The sequence below is a fragment of the Lathamus discolor genome, chromosome 10 (assembly GCF_037157495.1).
Source record: "Lathamus discolor isolate bLatDis1 chromosome 10, bLatDis1.hap1, whole genome shotgun sequence".
NCBI lineage: Eukaryota > Metazoa > Chordata > Aves > Psittaciformes > Psittacidae > Lathamus > Lathamus discolor.
In genome coordinates this window covers 14,119,326-14,132,605 of record NC_088893.1, presented here as the reverse complement: position 1 = coordinate 14,132,605, position 13,280 = coordinate 14,119,326, and the positions used below count along the sequence as shown (strand labels likewise).

The following is a 13,280-nucleotide window of genomic DNA, read 5'->3' as shown; positions in this document are numbered from 1 at the left end:
TCCTGGTCCCACTGGGGTTGGAAACCTTTGGATGCGTGGCTCAGAACCCCTCATTGAGCTGCGCGCTTACCTGGAGCAAAAGGGGTGATGTTTCCATGTGCTGGCCCTTCTCCAACCCCGTGTGTGTCCCAACCTCAGCCTTCTGTTCCCCCAAACTAGAAAGTGTGTGCAACCTTCTTCAGCTGCATTTATCGTAGAGACAAACCTAAAATGACTCATCACAGACCATGTATCACTTGGGAGGAAAAATCTTGTTAATATGGCCCCGCTGTATATGATCCATCTTCTGTCGATAGTACATAATCTTTGACCCATGTGCTAGGATCATCATCACGTATAAAAGGAAAAGAGGAAAAAAAATGTAAAATACTTGAATGAGAGCTTGTATTATAACATTAATATTATTCAGAGTATCTGCTTTCTAGGCTGATGTGATTCATTATTCTAGTAATGCTTTAGTCCTTTGTAATTTGTGGTAATTATGCTTTTTCCTTTTTAATACAAAAAAAATGTATAAAAATAAAAACTTCAAAAGACAACAGAGCCTGAGCTGTGTTCTGCTGAGCTGGGGGGGGTGAGCAGTCTGCCCTGTGTGTGTGCCCCCGGGGGGCCTGGTCTGAAGATGGTGGGAGATTCATCACTGTTGTCCAAGGCCTCCGGACGGGATGGAGGCTTGAAAAGATCCTGGAGGGAACTGGCAGCATCTTGGCTGTGTAGCTACAAACTGATGTGCGTGAGGCTGTGTTCTGTCGGGTCCTTCCTTAGGGTTCCTCTGCTCTCCACCCATCTTCTTCCCTTGGCAAGTCTCTTTCCGTAGGTTGTCACTGTACATTGGTTTGGGCTGTGTCTCCTTTCGGGGTGTGGGGAATGAGATGCGGCTCAGGAGGAGGCTTCTGCCATGTCGTGCGTCAGCTCCTGGCTCTCCTTCCCTGTCCCATGAGGGGAAACTTGCTGTTTGCAGGCATTGGTTTGTGGAGCACAGATGCGGATGTGATTGCCCTTCATTCAGAGCTGGCACAAAGAAACTGCTCAAGGGAAGTCAGGCCTCTGCATGTGCAGGGTAAAGTGTTTCTAAAGCCCCGTGCCTTCTCATGGGGTTGCATCCCACATCCCAGGCATCCTGACTGTCAGAGTAGAGGGTTTAATCCCGTGTAGTTACCATGATCTGGTTGGTATTTCTATAGAATGCTGCTGAGAGAGGCCAAAGCACGGCCCGTGAACACTGCAGTGTTAAAACCTTCATAATGAGAGCACCCCAGGAACTCCCCACGTGGCCCAGAACACATTGCCCCAGCGCAGGCAGCTGGAACCAAGCAACAGTGCAAGTAATGAAAACACTCAACTTTGTTTAAAAATAGCTTCCTAGAGCAGTGGTTTGTGCCTTGGGGAGAAAATAACAGCAGCAAAAGTGCAGTCATCTCAAGTAGCGTGTTTACATTCAGCTTTGGGCTCTGCTATGTGTGAACAATAACGGGTCCCAATGCAGATACTGTTTGGCACAAATCATTGTCTCTCGCTGCTGCCTTGGCTCACTCTGCCCTCCTGGGCGCGTCAGGAATGCTTTGGGAGAGCGGCGTGAGGCTGAGCAGGACCCTGTGTCTCTCGTAGGCTTTGGTCTGTCTGAACACTGTATCTGTTCCATGCAGGTAATCCAGCACTCCCAGCACTCCGTAGCACTGGTTGAACCTGGGAAACAGGGAATGAGCATCACTGGATGATACTGGGGTTACCCTGACCTCCCTATTTCCATCTCCATTCGGAGCCCTGATGATCCATGCAACTTCTGCCACCGAGAGCATCTCAGCTCTGCAGTGCTGACATGAGGTGAGCTTGAGGATAGGACTGGTAATGAGAACCAGCACTGTGGTGTGGGTGATGTCCAGCACTTGCGTGTTGACAGAGCTGCCACGCTGGCTCTTTCTGCAGGAGGTGCAAGCTGTTGGGGGGAATATGTCTGAACTGGGAGCACATGTGCGAGATGGGAACAGTTCTTGCACTGCTGTGGCATTATATCCCCAGAACAACCTGCTGGAACCCTGCTCTCTCCAGTGTAAGAGGTGGCCTGGAACCTCTGGGTTAACGGGGATTGCCTAAGCAAGGTGTTATCTGATCAGTGTTACTAATCCCCCTCTATGGGAAAGGGACAGAGAGGCTCCTGCAAATCTATTCCAGCTTTGTGGCTTGCCCTTGCTCTGTCTTCATTCTAGATCACATGCAGTTCTCCTGAACTCCTAGGAAGAGCCTTGCACAGAACTGTCTGCTCTATGCTCATGCTGGGGAAAGTCCAGTGGTAGCTGCTACTTCCACCCTACTACGTGCTTTGTTCCCGTATAATCTCCAGGAACTCGGAACACTAGCCTCAGCGTTCGTGCTTTGGAGGAGGTTTCAAAGTCAGCGGCTGGAGGAGGCTGGATGTCAATGAGGTACCCAGCAGCTGTAGGGCTGGAGTCCTCCAAAGCTCCGGTCTCTTTAACTGCTTTAGGAACCAACAGCATTCAGCCAGCTATCGGGATGGGGTAAGCTTCTCCTGTGCAAACCCATCTGACCCTCAGAAAGGAGCTTTGCAGGAGGGGGAGAGGGAGCCGAGCAGTGCCCAGACCTACTTGAGGTGGTGGAAGTCGTGGAACTCCGGTGAGGGCAGGAAGGGCAGGTGGTATCCGCAGTGTGAGATGCTCGTTGTTACCAGAGCGAGGGAGAACCACACTGTGATGGAAACAATGTGAGAGCCCATGAGCATCGGGCCGGTCATGACAGGCAACATGTTGGACAGCTAGAAATGAACAGCAAACTCAGCCTTATTAGTGGGTCCATGACAAGCAGGTTCAAACACCTTACTGAAATCACAGCAGCGTCAAAGAATTAGTGAGCTGAGTTTTACTAACATAGTCCCACCCCAAGCTCTAAACTTGTACTAGAAGTTAGACTTGAGATCAACCCACGGTTGTGAAGGCAGCGTCATTCCAGTAAATCCCCGTGGAGCCTGAGGTCTGAATTTCATCTTGGAATAATCTGAAGCTATTCTTGAGAAACCTCGGTGTAAAAGGGCAGAGCCTGTGGACATGTGCAACAGCATCAATGTGATGATCCGGCTGCATCACCTCATCGTGTCCTACCAGTGGCACAAATGGCTGTTGCTGCCCAGATTAATTATCTGTTGGAGGTCCTTGGATCTGTGCTCTTAAAGCATCCGGTATAAACAGATATTGCAACCCTTCTACAGCCAAGTAGCATTTGGCAGTGCAGCTGAATTTCCTAAGAAAGAAGTGCTGTTTAATTTGCTTCTTACCACTCGTCCTCATCCCATGGAAATCACACTCTATGCAGAGTGACCATGGGAGAATCCACTTACTATGTGCTCTACTGGGTGAGCATAAATGGAGACCACACCGATGGGGGCTGTCCATTCGTGGTGCTTCTTGTGAATGTGCTTATACAGGAGTGGGAGGTGAACAAGCCTAAGCAGAGAACACAGAGAAAGGCAGGGTTTGAGCTCTGCAGGAAAGGTACATAGAGTAACGTAACACAGAATTGCTGCTGGGGACTTGCTCATGCCCCTTCTAACATAACAATTTTGGGAGCAGTGGGAGTAAGAGTGTAGGAGTCCTGGTTTCCCTCTCTGTATTGTATATTGTGGCCTTACTCAACTGATGTGCCCACTGGCTGATGTTAAACTTAAGTCCAGATAAGTCCCATAAATCAGTCCCTGAATGACTCTTGCCCAACCCTGGGAGCATTCCTTAGGGAAAGACGTGCTTTTTATTTTCACTGTTCTGACTTTTCCTGCTGGCAGCTACCAGTCAGAAGTTCAGGTTCTGTGGGTTCTTTGTAAGAAACGGCTTTTTGAGGTTTTTATCTGCATTTGTCCAAAAGGGAAACCTATTGCTGAGAATGCTGCGCTTGCTTCTGCGCAGTCTTCTGCAGGCTCTTTTCTTCCTTGCTTTAGTGCTTAGAAAGCCTGCAGCATCAGGAGCCCTGTTCTGTAGGTGCCGTACAAGTGAACAGTACCTCAGTCATCGACCTCTTGAGCTTTTTTCTTTCAGGACAGTCTGTCTTGTTCTTCTCTTTTCAAGGAACACTGGGTCACAGCTTTGCTGTAAAGCTCTCTGGGCTGTTTCTTCCTTAGCCTTTAAGCTGCTCCACCTCTGTAATTTTACCCATTTTTCTTACTGTAGTTACTGGCAGCACCAAAGCCTCACATTGTAAGGGTGGATTTCAGGACTTGTAAGTCATCTCATATATATATATAAGACGGGTAGAAGAGGGGGGACTGGGACTGCGGCTGTGGTAAGAGATGGGTATGAGCTTAAAGGCATGGAGGAAACCATGTGCTCAGCTGACCTGTGTGTATAATAGAAGAGAATTTCCTCCACTATGGTAAAGACACTCATCTCCAGAAGGAACAAGCGGAAGGTGGGTAACTCCTTGCTGAAGGTGTTGCCCCACCATTTCAGGATGTAGAACATGGGCAGAAGCATGGGCAAGGAGATAAAGACCTGATTGCACAGCGCTGTGTAGAAGGCTTGGCACAACTTCTTTGTGTCCACCTGCAAAAGAGAATTCAGGATTTGAGGCTAAGTCAGGAGCAATGCACCTTTGAATGGGAAGGAGAAAGAGCTCTAAGTTTTGTAGGCAGTTCCCATGTTAGTTTTGTGATCAGCTTTTTAATGAGCAGCCAATTCAGAGCTGATCAGCAGCTTCATCACAAGAACTGCCTTCCTCTCTGCAGTACATATGGAAGATTCAGCTTGGTTATCCTTGAATCCTATCTGGTTGCAAGAGGAAAGCATAACAGGTTCTTCTCCCTGCTCCTAGCTTGAGAGACAGCAGGAAGTGTTTAGCAAGCAGAGTGAGAAATACTTACAGGATCATTCTTGCCCAGCTGAATGCGATAGCGAGTAATGAAAGTTGGCTTTCCTGTTACATCAGCCACCATAAGGATTCCATTGAAGCACCAGAAAGCAAGGGCAGGCACCAGTGCAGCCCCTGTGGCATGAGGAAAGGGCAGAGATGTGTAAATAAATTGAGGCTAAATCAAAAACAAAATACAGTGGCATTGTATCCAAAGGATCCTGCTAGGACCCAGATGTGCCAGATGCACATCCCCTGCACTGAGGTGCTTTAAAATGGAATATGGGTACATTCAGCATCCAAGTAAGACCTAGGAAATGGGAGAAGGTTATAGACAAATGCCTCATAGGTTGAAACGTGCCACAGCTGAGGCCAAGAAAGGGCTTTTCTGGGAGGCTGTGGGATCTTTGTCATGGGTGTTTTTAAATGCAAGTAGGAAAAGGTTGAGTTGGTCTATAGGACCTTTGCAAGATCCCTACCAGGCCTGTTCACCAGCTGTAATCACAGACAGAGAAGTTATATAGGTGCTATGGCAAGAGTGAAATTCACTGATTTTACCTCATTTTTCAGTAATTCTACTGAGTCATTCAGTTCTTACAGGAACAAAGCGTATCCACTTTATGAAGCCTTTTCAGCAGCAGCAGAAAGATCAACCTTTTGATCTGTATAGGGTGTCTAATCTGAAGAGTCCAAAGCCAGCACAGTGGCACTGTGTCAGCTCTGCCTCTCTTTGAAGCTTACGTGTGCTTTTCAGTGAGAGGATTAGTGAGTTTAGGCAGGCATGCCCACGTCCCCCTTTTAGATGTAACACAAGGATGGTTCCTACAGTAGAGAGCTGTTAAAACTCACCGAGTAAGAAGAGTATCGATTCCTTTCCCTCTAACAGGTAGTAGAGCTTTAGCCACGTTGTTTGCCAGAAATGGCCCAAAGTGTCCCAGGTATTCTGCACGTACCTGCAGGAATAAGTGTTCTTGGTTTCCCATCTTTTCATGATCCACTTCCCCTCTCCACAGAAAAGCTTCTCCTCAAGCCTCTTTGTTCAAAACATCTTACCAAGCAGAGCTCTCTAAGGCAGTGAATAGGAGCAGACCTGCTCCGAGGACATATGCAGTGACCTTCATGGCATCCCAGAGCTTCTCTTCCTGTGAGCAAGCAACAAGAGTGAGCATGTGCTGCTGTGCCCTGCACTAGCACTTTCTGTGTTTGAAATGCAGGCGATGAAGGCAGTCCTATGATGGGCTGTTTTGTTTCACAAACTCTCTAAAGAGCACAACAACAAAGCTGTTATGGGACACCGTGTGTGACTGAGCACAGGGGAAGTGCACACACATCCATCTGCCATGCTTACAGAGACCTGAAGGGTCTGACATGGAATTTCTCTGGAATAATCAAAGGGAGAGAAAGGGTCACTGATTTTTCCCTCTTTGTTTTCATCTGGCACACTTCCTGGTACCTGGAGGACTACAGTGTAAGGGGCTTCTGGATAACCACAAGCAGCTGGAAAGAAAGAAAAGGTAAAGAACACCACCTCAATAGCTCCTATCCTCTGTTATTTTCTCCCTCTCAGTATGCAGTTATGCTTCCTCCCTGTAGCAGTCAAGACCTGCTGTGCTCCAGTTAATCCAGAACTACTCCTCTCCACTTTCCTCTTTGCTTTGAAGACTGACTGTGAAGTCAGGCTCATGTGCCCAGAACCTTGCCTGTTCTTTTCCCCACAAGTGTAAGAGAGATTTAATACCTTTCCTTGCATAATGCACTTTGTGTGCCTTTAGGTCATCACAGGTACAACTAAGCTCTAGTACTGAGAGTACCACTTGGCTAATAAGTGCCATCTATATGGAACAGCTGCACACGAACAAGGAGCTAAAATATTCAAAAGTATAAAGTGCTCTAACTCCCTGCTCTCAGTCACAGAAATGTTATCTACTGAACAAGTATTCCTGTGTACAGCATAAGGACATAAAATGTGATGTTACTGTGACTTTTATCACAATAAGGATTTTAACTACAAAAAGCATCTTCAATGTGAGCATTTAAAGATCCAAACCCAAGTTGTTTAGCAAATATATGACAACTGTTTAATTAACTGTCTATCTTTTAGAGTAGCCCAAGGTGGAATTGGTTCTGGAGCTCAGCAATCTTAGTTTGGGTTTTCTTGGGTAGGTGTGCACTGTATTTATCTGCAGAACAAGTGTTTAAAAAGCAATCAGTGCACTTCTAACAGGCTATAGTGTACTAACCAGTGAGTGTCTGTTTCATTACTCTCTGCTTCCTGTTTTTAAACCGTGGTGTTGTGCTGCACAAACAGACTGGAGTAAAAATAGCATGATTCACAGTTGCTGTCCTGCTTGTCTCCTGTCAGAGGACAAACAGCTCACTAATAAATGCTAAATGCAGGTGGGTTTAGGGTAATGCAATATGGAGGAATCCTCTCTGCACAGCTTTCAGTGCTTTAAGATTCGGTAAGAGCTACAGAAGATTAAACACTGCCCACGACTTGTCAGCAATATCTGCCTGTGCCAGGACAGAACTTTGCTCATTAGCACTGAAACTTTCCCTGTTAAAACAAACAACCTTCATCTCTTATCATTCATTTTTAATCGAGTTAGGAACTGGGAGTAGTTTAAAGGACTCTTGCCCTACAGTTTGATGTTTGTGAACCCTGCAGTTTTACATTGGAAGCAATGCAATCAGTTGTCAGCATTATCACTGGTGTATTGAGCTACAGCTGCAAGGTGGGCAAAAGCCACCTATTCCTGCTTCAGAGGGTGTCTGCTGGATTCAGGGTTGGAGATTTGCTCTCTCAGCAGTTTCATACTTCCAATTGCATCTGTGTTATATCTTGTGTTTGCTGAAATAAGACTCTCTTAATCTCTAGACCCTGGAACACCAATTTCTTATTATCTGGAAAAAAGGTTACAAAAGCTATATAAAGCTTTTGTAACAGTCTTAAGGGAATGGTATCCATAAATCCTTCTTCTGGGATGAAGGAAGAACACACCAAAGAAAAAACCCTGGTGTCTTACAAGGTCAGGATTTTTAGTTAGACCAAATAGTATTTCAGCTACTTAGCACCTTCCAGCTGAAGAACTGAGTTTCAAAATCTATTAACTCCTAATGCTCAGCACTGTGTGTGTCCTGCTTTGAGACAGGACGGAGAGTGGCTGAAGCTCAGTACTTAAGCTATTTTAAAAGCCCTTTGGTTTGTTTTGAGGCTGTGTTTTTATTGCATGTGATGAAGTGATTATGTGAGTGAATCCCACACTGTGGAATTACATGAGCTGCAGGAGCATAGAAGTTTATATAGCAAAAAAAAATCTTGTTCATCAAGTCCCAGTGCTAACACTCTGTTTCTCTTCATGCCAACAGCTCCAGCACATTAGTTGCTGAACTTTGATCCATCTTGCCCTTAAAGGGCTTGTAGAAGTTGGAATATTCCTTAAGTGTAGAAGAGGGAAACATAGTTCAGCAGGACCACTTTGAGGACTGGGGTCAGTTAGGTGGCACAGCTTCTGGTTACAGGGAAGTGGTGTGGTCTCTTGCCATACAAGCAAAGATAACAGACCCTTTGGCTGCAGCACACTGGAAGGGAAAAATGCTGGGAAGCTGTTGCTGTAGTGGTAAGAGATGATACTTTAAAAGATAACCTTGAGTCTTTACCTGCTTCTGCTGCTCAGCCATGGTGGGATACCCAGAGACTCTTTTCATCTGAAATAAATGGTGATCTAAGTAAGTGAGCCTTGTACAGCTGGAAAGTGGAAGAATACACTGCTGACAACAGCAAACCCTCTCAGCTTCTAGTTCAGCTGCAAAACTGTCAAGTACTTAATCTCTGTGCTCTGTCCTGTCCCGCTCCCTCCTTCATCTTGGCTACCGAGCACACTGAGCTCTTGAGGAGAGAAATCCCCTTAAGTCCTGATGAGTATTGTCTGCAAGACTAACAGGGATGCAAGGGTAACAAAGACACATGGGAGAACAGCCAAACCCAAAGCCTGTGATCATGGCACTCGTGTGTTGTGGCACAGCTTCCTCCCCTGATCTGGCCCAGAATACATTGCACCCAGTGGGAAATCCAGCCCTTCACTGACTGCAGGGAAATGATACAGAACCTGTGCTCTTCCAGAATGGTGACATGTTGTTAAATTAACAAGGATGGAAACAAAAATCCAGCTACAACAAAGTGAGTTTGTGCCATGAAGAATTAACACAGTAGAGCCCCCCACAGCCTTCACTCTCATGGCAGAGGAACTGTAAGTTACAGCTTAAGAACATGGTAAAAAAATCATCTTTGCTTCAAGTCCTGCTATGGACAGTTTGGCAGTTTAAAGTCCTAAATGGACAAGATCTTGCAATAAATGTCCCTGCATTTGACCATTTGTTGCTGGTTTTGGTAAAAAATAAAATAGAATTAAAATACAACAAGCCCCAAGTGAAGCTGGGGCTTCACTGCTGGCCATGGCCATGGCAAGATCTCTGTATTTCAGGACCTGCTGTTGCTGTCCTAGGGATTATTGTGTAACTGTTTTGATATTGCTGCATTCTTACTATAAATTATAACTAGCAAACGCTAACAAAACATTCCTTAAAGTCTTCTTGGCTTCACCTGAACACAAACACATGAATTCTAATACGACGGCCAGATTACTCATGGCTGCAGAATTAAATACTTTTTGCTTTCCATACTCAGAAGAGTAGTCAAGCAGAGGCAAAATGTGTTACCTAAAGAGAAACAGTTGGAAATGTATTCATTAGAAAGATGATATTCCATTACCTTTCTGACGGTAGCAAGCCTCTTGGGAGTACTCCTCTTGCAGAGTTCCAGCGAGGAGGAATACACTGCCAAAAAGAAGTCCCTATGTTAGCTGAAAGGTTTACAATGATAGCTTTCTGGGTACATCCTTACAAATGCAAGTCAGTTTATTTACAGGAGTTTCCAGCTCTGTTTCCCTGTGTTCCCTATGTTATATCCCTATGTTACTATGCATGTCAAGGAGCATGAGACAAAAACTGGACACCTTCTTTCTGCTCGTATTCCTGTTTTCCCAAGGACAGAAAAGGATGAGGCCAGTCACCACACCACGTACTTCAGTGGAAGAAGCTGATGATAAACGGTTCTGAGAAGAAGAAATATAATTAGGCAAGAAGTGATTTGAAACCTGAAGCCACGGATCTGAACTCCCAACCCCCTATTTCGAAACAGGGCTCTATGTGCTCCTATGGGAAAAGCTCACTTTTGGTAGCAGCCTTGAAAAACATAAGTTAACTCTGCCTCCTTTGGCCAAAGCAGTAGTGAGAGAAGTGCCCTGAGGTGGTGTTGCTTAAAATGAGAATGTGTTAAGGAAGTCACAGTGTCCTAGGACTTCTCATGTTTCCTGAGATCTGGAGTTCCTCGCTATTGGACTTGTGAGCTATTGGAGCCAGTATGAGAGGTCTTCTGTGTATTTTATTTCTCCACTATATCAAGTTTGCCAACATAACCTGATTGAAAAAATATAGTTGGACTCTAAGATATCTTATGAGAAATACCTGAAAGTAGCAACCACAAATAGCTTGCCAGCCTGAACAGAACAGCATAAATCACTTGCCTCAGGACAAACAGATCTTACCGTCATTTCCAAGAGCCCTTCTGCTTGCAGTGATGCATTCACATTACAAAACACGCACTATACACCTATCTTGTCACACAGGGCCTCTCAATGCAGGTGTGCCCACTGCCTCCAAGAAAGCACTACTAATGCTCAAAACATGTCAAGCTTGAATAATCCATTCCTTTATGAGGCTTTGCTCCATTCCAGCTTTCTTAGCAGGTTGTTTGGAGCCCTGAACTGTTGAGTTCTGAGTGTCAGCATGGAGGGAGATTCCAAAGCTTCTCTGGGAAAACTGTCCAGGTATTTGACTACCTTTGCTCTGATTTCCCGCACGCAGTACCTAATCAGAATGTCCCTTGCCCTTTTGCTGTGTTGTCTGCTCTACCACCACCCAGGAGAGAGATGAAAACAGCAATATGTAATGATTCTGCTGACACAGTACAGCAAATAGCATTGTCACAGTTTTCTGTGGTTAAAGAGATTATTCAGCTCTGATAACCTTGTGGTACAACATTACCTCTCAGGGAGGCAGACATAAGAGGGGTATCTCAGCTAGCTCCTTGATGGAAGGCTACTGAAACTTTGCATGTGAATGAGCTCACAAGCAGAGCACAGCAGAGAATGTGATTCTGCTTTGAGGTTTTAGGAGGAGAAAGAGCCATTGCTTGACCGAGTCCCAGATTCTGTGAGTTTAGGAAAGAGTTAAAATTAGAAACATGTTTCTAGTAGTACTCCTTTTAAATAACCAAATTACGATGCAAAGACTTCCAGTTCAAAACAATCCTGTTCATCTCCTTACCCTCTCTCTCCCCAAAATCTCAGTCAAGTCATATTTACAGGATAGAAATTGACATTACGCGCCTTAAAACAAGATAAATTCAATGGATCAGGATTCCCAATACATATCATTGCCTACTTTCTTTTATTGTTGGAACATATCTCTTCTGATTCAGAATACACCAAATACATTAAAAAAGCATTGGTGTAACCAGGGCTCTTTCGGCAAACAAAAAAGCCATTCAGCTGCTTGGCACTGCTCTCATGTTGGCGTGTTACACAGCCCCGAATCAACCAGTGAAGATCTCAGCTGCCTGCAGCTATTTCCAAATATCAGCTAGAACTGCTGCGCACTTAAAGGGGGGTAAAAAAAGGTTCCTTTTTGGTTATTTCAAATTAGTTAACACAAAATTTGATTCAAACTAAATTTTCACCCCTAAAGTAACAGTTTTTCCAATCAGTGCCTTGATGTTAAAGCAGAAACAAAACATACATTGGTCCATAAAGAATTCCAATGCATTTTGTTTAATTATTTCCATTTATTTCATCACTTGTCCAACAGCTGTTCATTAAGTCACGGATGTATTTTCACTGAATTTTCCACTTCAGGTATCAGAAAAAGCCAGTTTGCCTGAGTCATGTTTTAAAATGCTCAACATCATCTGAAAAGGAAAAAACTGCCCTATATTTTATATTTGTTTTAACATTCACATTATTATTTATGTCTCATCTCTGCTGTCCCATCAATTTCTGTTGCCCCAAGCTAAGGCTTCTCCTCATATTGTACCCAGTACTGTGTCCTGACAGCAGCCAGACTATCCTGCTGCCGGCAGGCACAGCTCAGTAATACACTACACTAACACACAGTAATACACTACGCTCCTACTAAGTACATCGCTGTGATGGACTGCCTGCCCACCCCAGCTTCTTGCTATTCCTCCCTCCTGCTTGATTCTTCTGTTGTAAACCTTATTTCACTGGAATCAACCTTTACAGTGCCCAGACAGTGGAAAACAACCCACCTGAAAGGGAAAAAGGCTACAGCCATTCATGAAAGCATAGAAAGGGAAAAACATAAGGACAGCTTACCTGGTCACCCAAAGAGTTTCATATCAGCCATGCTATGTGGGCAGACACAGGACTAGACATAGTGATTGGTGGGTGTCTTGCTGTGCCAAGCACTGCACAGGTCTGAAGGCAGCCAGAGTTCCTAGAAGAGCTTACACTCATCCTTTACACAGACATACATTGCCTTTGAACGACTTCCTCAATGTTTCTATCACATCATTTCAAGCTGCTACGCCCCTGACTTCTGCCTGCCCGTTCTCCTGCTGACGGCAGCCTAGGAGAGGTCCTTTGTGCCCATTCAGAGCCTGGGGTTCAGCTCCTCACCTTTCATTACTGCTGTGGAAACTTTATGAGGGTTTAGGCAAAGGAGACGGGGGTGTGTTTCCAAGCTGTCCCCTCCCAGGCAAGTCATGTGAAGCCAGTGCCATGTCACTGTTACACTGGCAGCGTTCCCGGCGTGCATACACAAGCTGTCACTCGGTTAAGCATTACGCATACATCTCTGCAGGTAAGAGTCTTAATGGCTGTATCTGAGAATAAAAAAAACACCTAACCCTTAAAGATAAATAGTTTTTATAATGCACTAACTCATGTTTTGAGCACAAAATAGCCAGTGCAACTGAATGGGTCAAAAGTGTACTTGCTAAAAGCAATAAGGGTCACCTTGGAATTTGGCAGAACCCCAGCAGTCCAGTTTTCCTGGTGTCTACCAGTTATACCGATGCTGCTGCTATATGGTGTCCTCAACCAGCTACAGGTATAGTTTCCATCTGTAAGGACAAGATGCAAATAGGTTAGAGTGTGGTTGGGCTCAGTTGTCTTTAAATACAATGTTTACAGACCACAAAGTCTGTAATTATGCTGTTGCAAACAGCAAGATGGAATTTGCAGTAGCACTGGTCTTTATTATGCAAATGTGGCCCCAATCTCTGTTACTTACCTCATATACAGTGCTCTATTATGAATTAAGCATGGAGAATTGAGGGTGCTGCTTGCCAT

The 13,280-nt window shown here is 45.0% G+C and overlaps 1 protein-coding gene across 7 annotated transcripts; it reads right to left on the bottom strand.

Moving 5' to 3' along the window:
• Positions 1–236: 236 nt before the first annotated feature.
• Positions 237–12,965, bottom strand: FAXDC2 (fatty acid hydroxylase domain containing 2). 7 transcript variants are annotated; one of them, XM_065690917.1, is made up of 12 exons: positions 12,303–12,795; positions 10,954–11,119; positions 9,864–9,962; positions 9,620–9,684; positions 8,509–8,556; positions 5,902–5,990; positions 5,698–5,801; positions 4,862–4,983; positions 4,339–4,544; positions 3,350–3,455; positions 2,604–2,770; positions 237–1,686 (listed from the first exon to the last, which is right to left on the bottom strand). In XM_065690917.1, exons 5-12 carry the CDS (start codon positions 8,554–8,556, stop codon positions 1,530–1,532), a joined length of 999 nt encoding a protein of 332 aa, XP_065546989.1. In that variant the 5' UTR covers positions 9,620–9,684; positions 9,864–9,962; positions 10,954–11,119; positions 12,303–12,795; the 3' UTR covers positions 237–1,529. The 7 variants fall into 7 exon arrangements, with proteins under 7 accessions (XP_065546989.1, XP_065546985.1, XP_065546990.1 ...); XM_065690913.1 differs by lacking the exon at positions 9,864–9,962 and having other exon boundaries at positions 12,303–12,900; XM_065690918.1 differs by lacking the exon at positions 10,954–11,119.
• Positions 12,966–13,280: the final 315 nt, after the last annotated feature.

Bases quoted from the DNA above. Each gene is read 5' to 3' on its own strand.
- FAXDC2 (XM_065690913.1), bottom strand. The intron at 8,557-9,619 runs GTAATGGAATAT...CATTTATTTCAG, and splicing joins GGCTTGCTACCGTCAGAAAG to ATGAAAAGAGTCTCTGGGTA. The intron at 2,771-3,349 runs GTAAGTGGATTC...GTTCATTTCTAG, and splicing joins CTCACCCAGTAGAGCACATA to CTGTCCAACATGTTGCCTGT.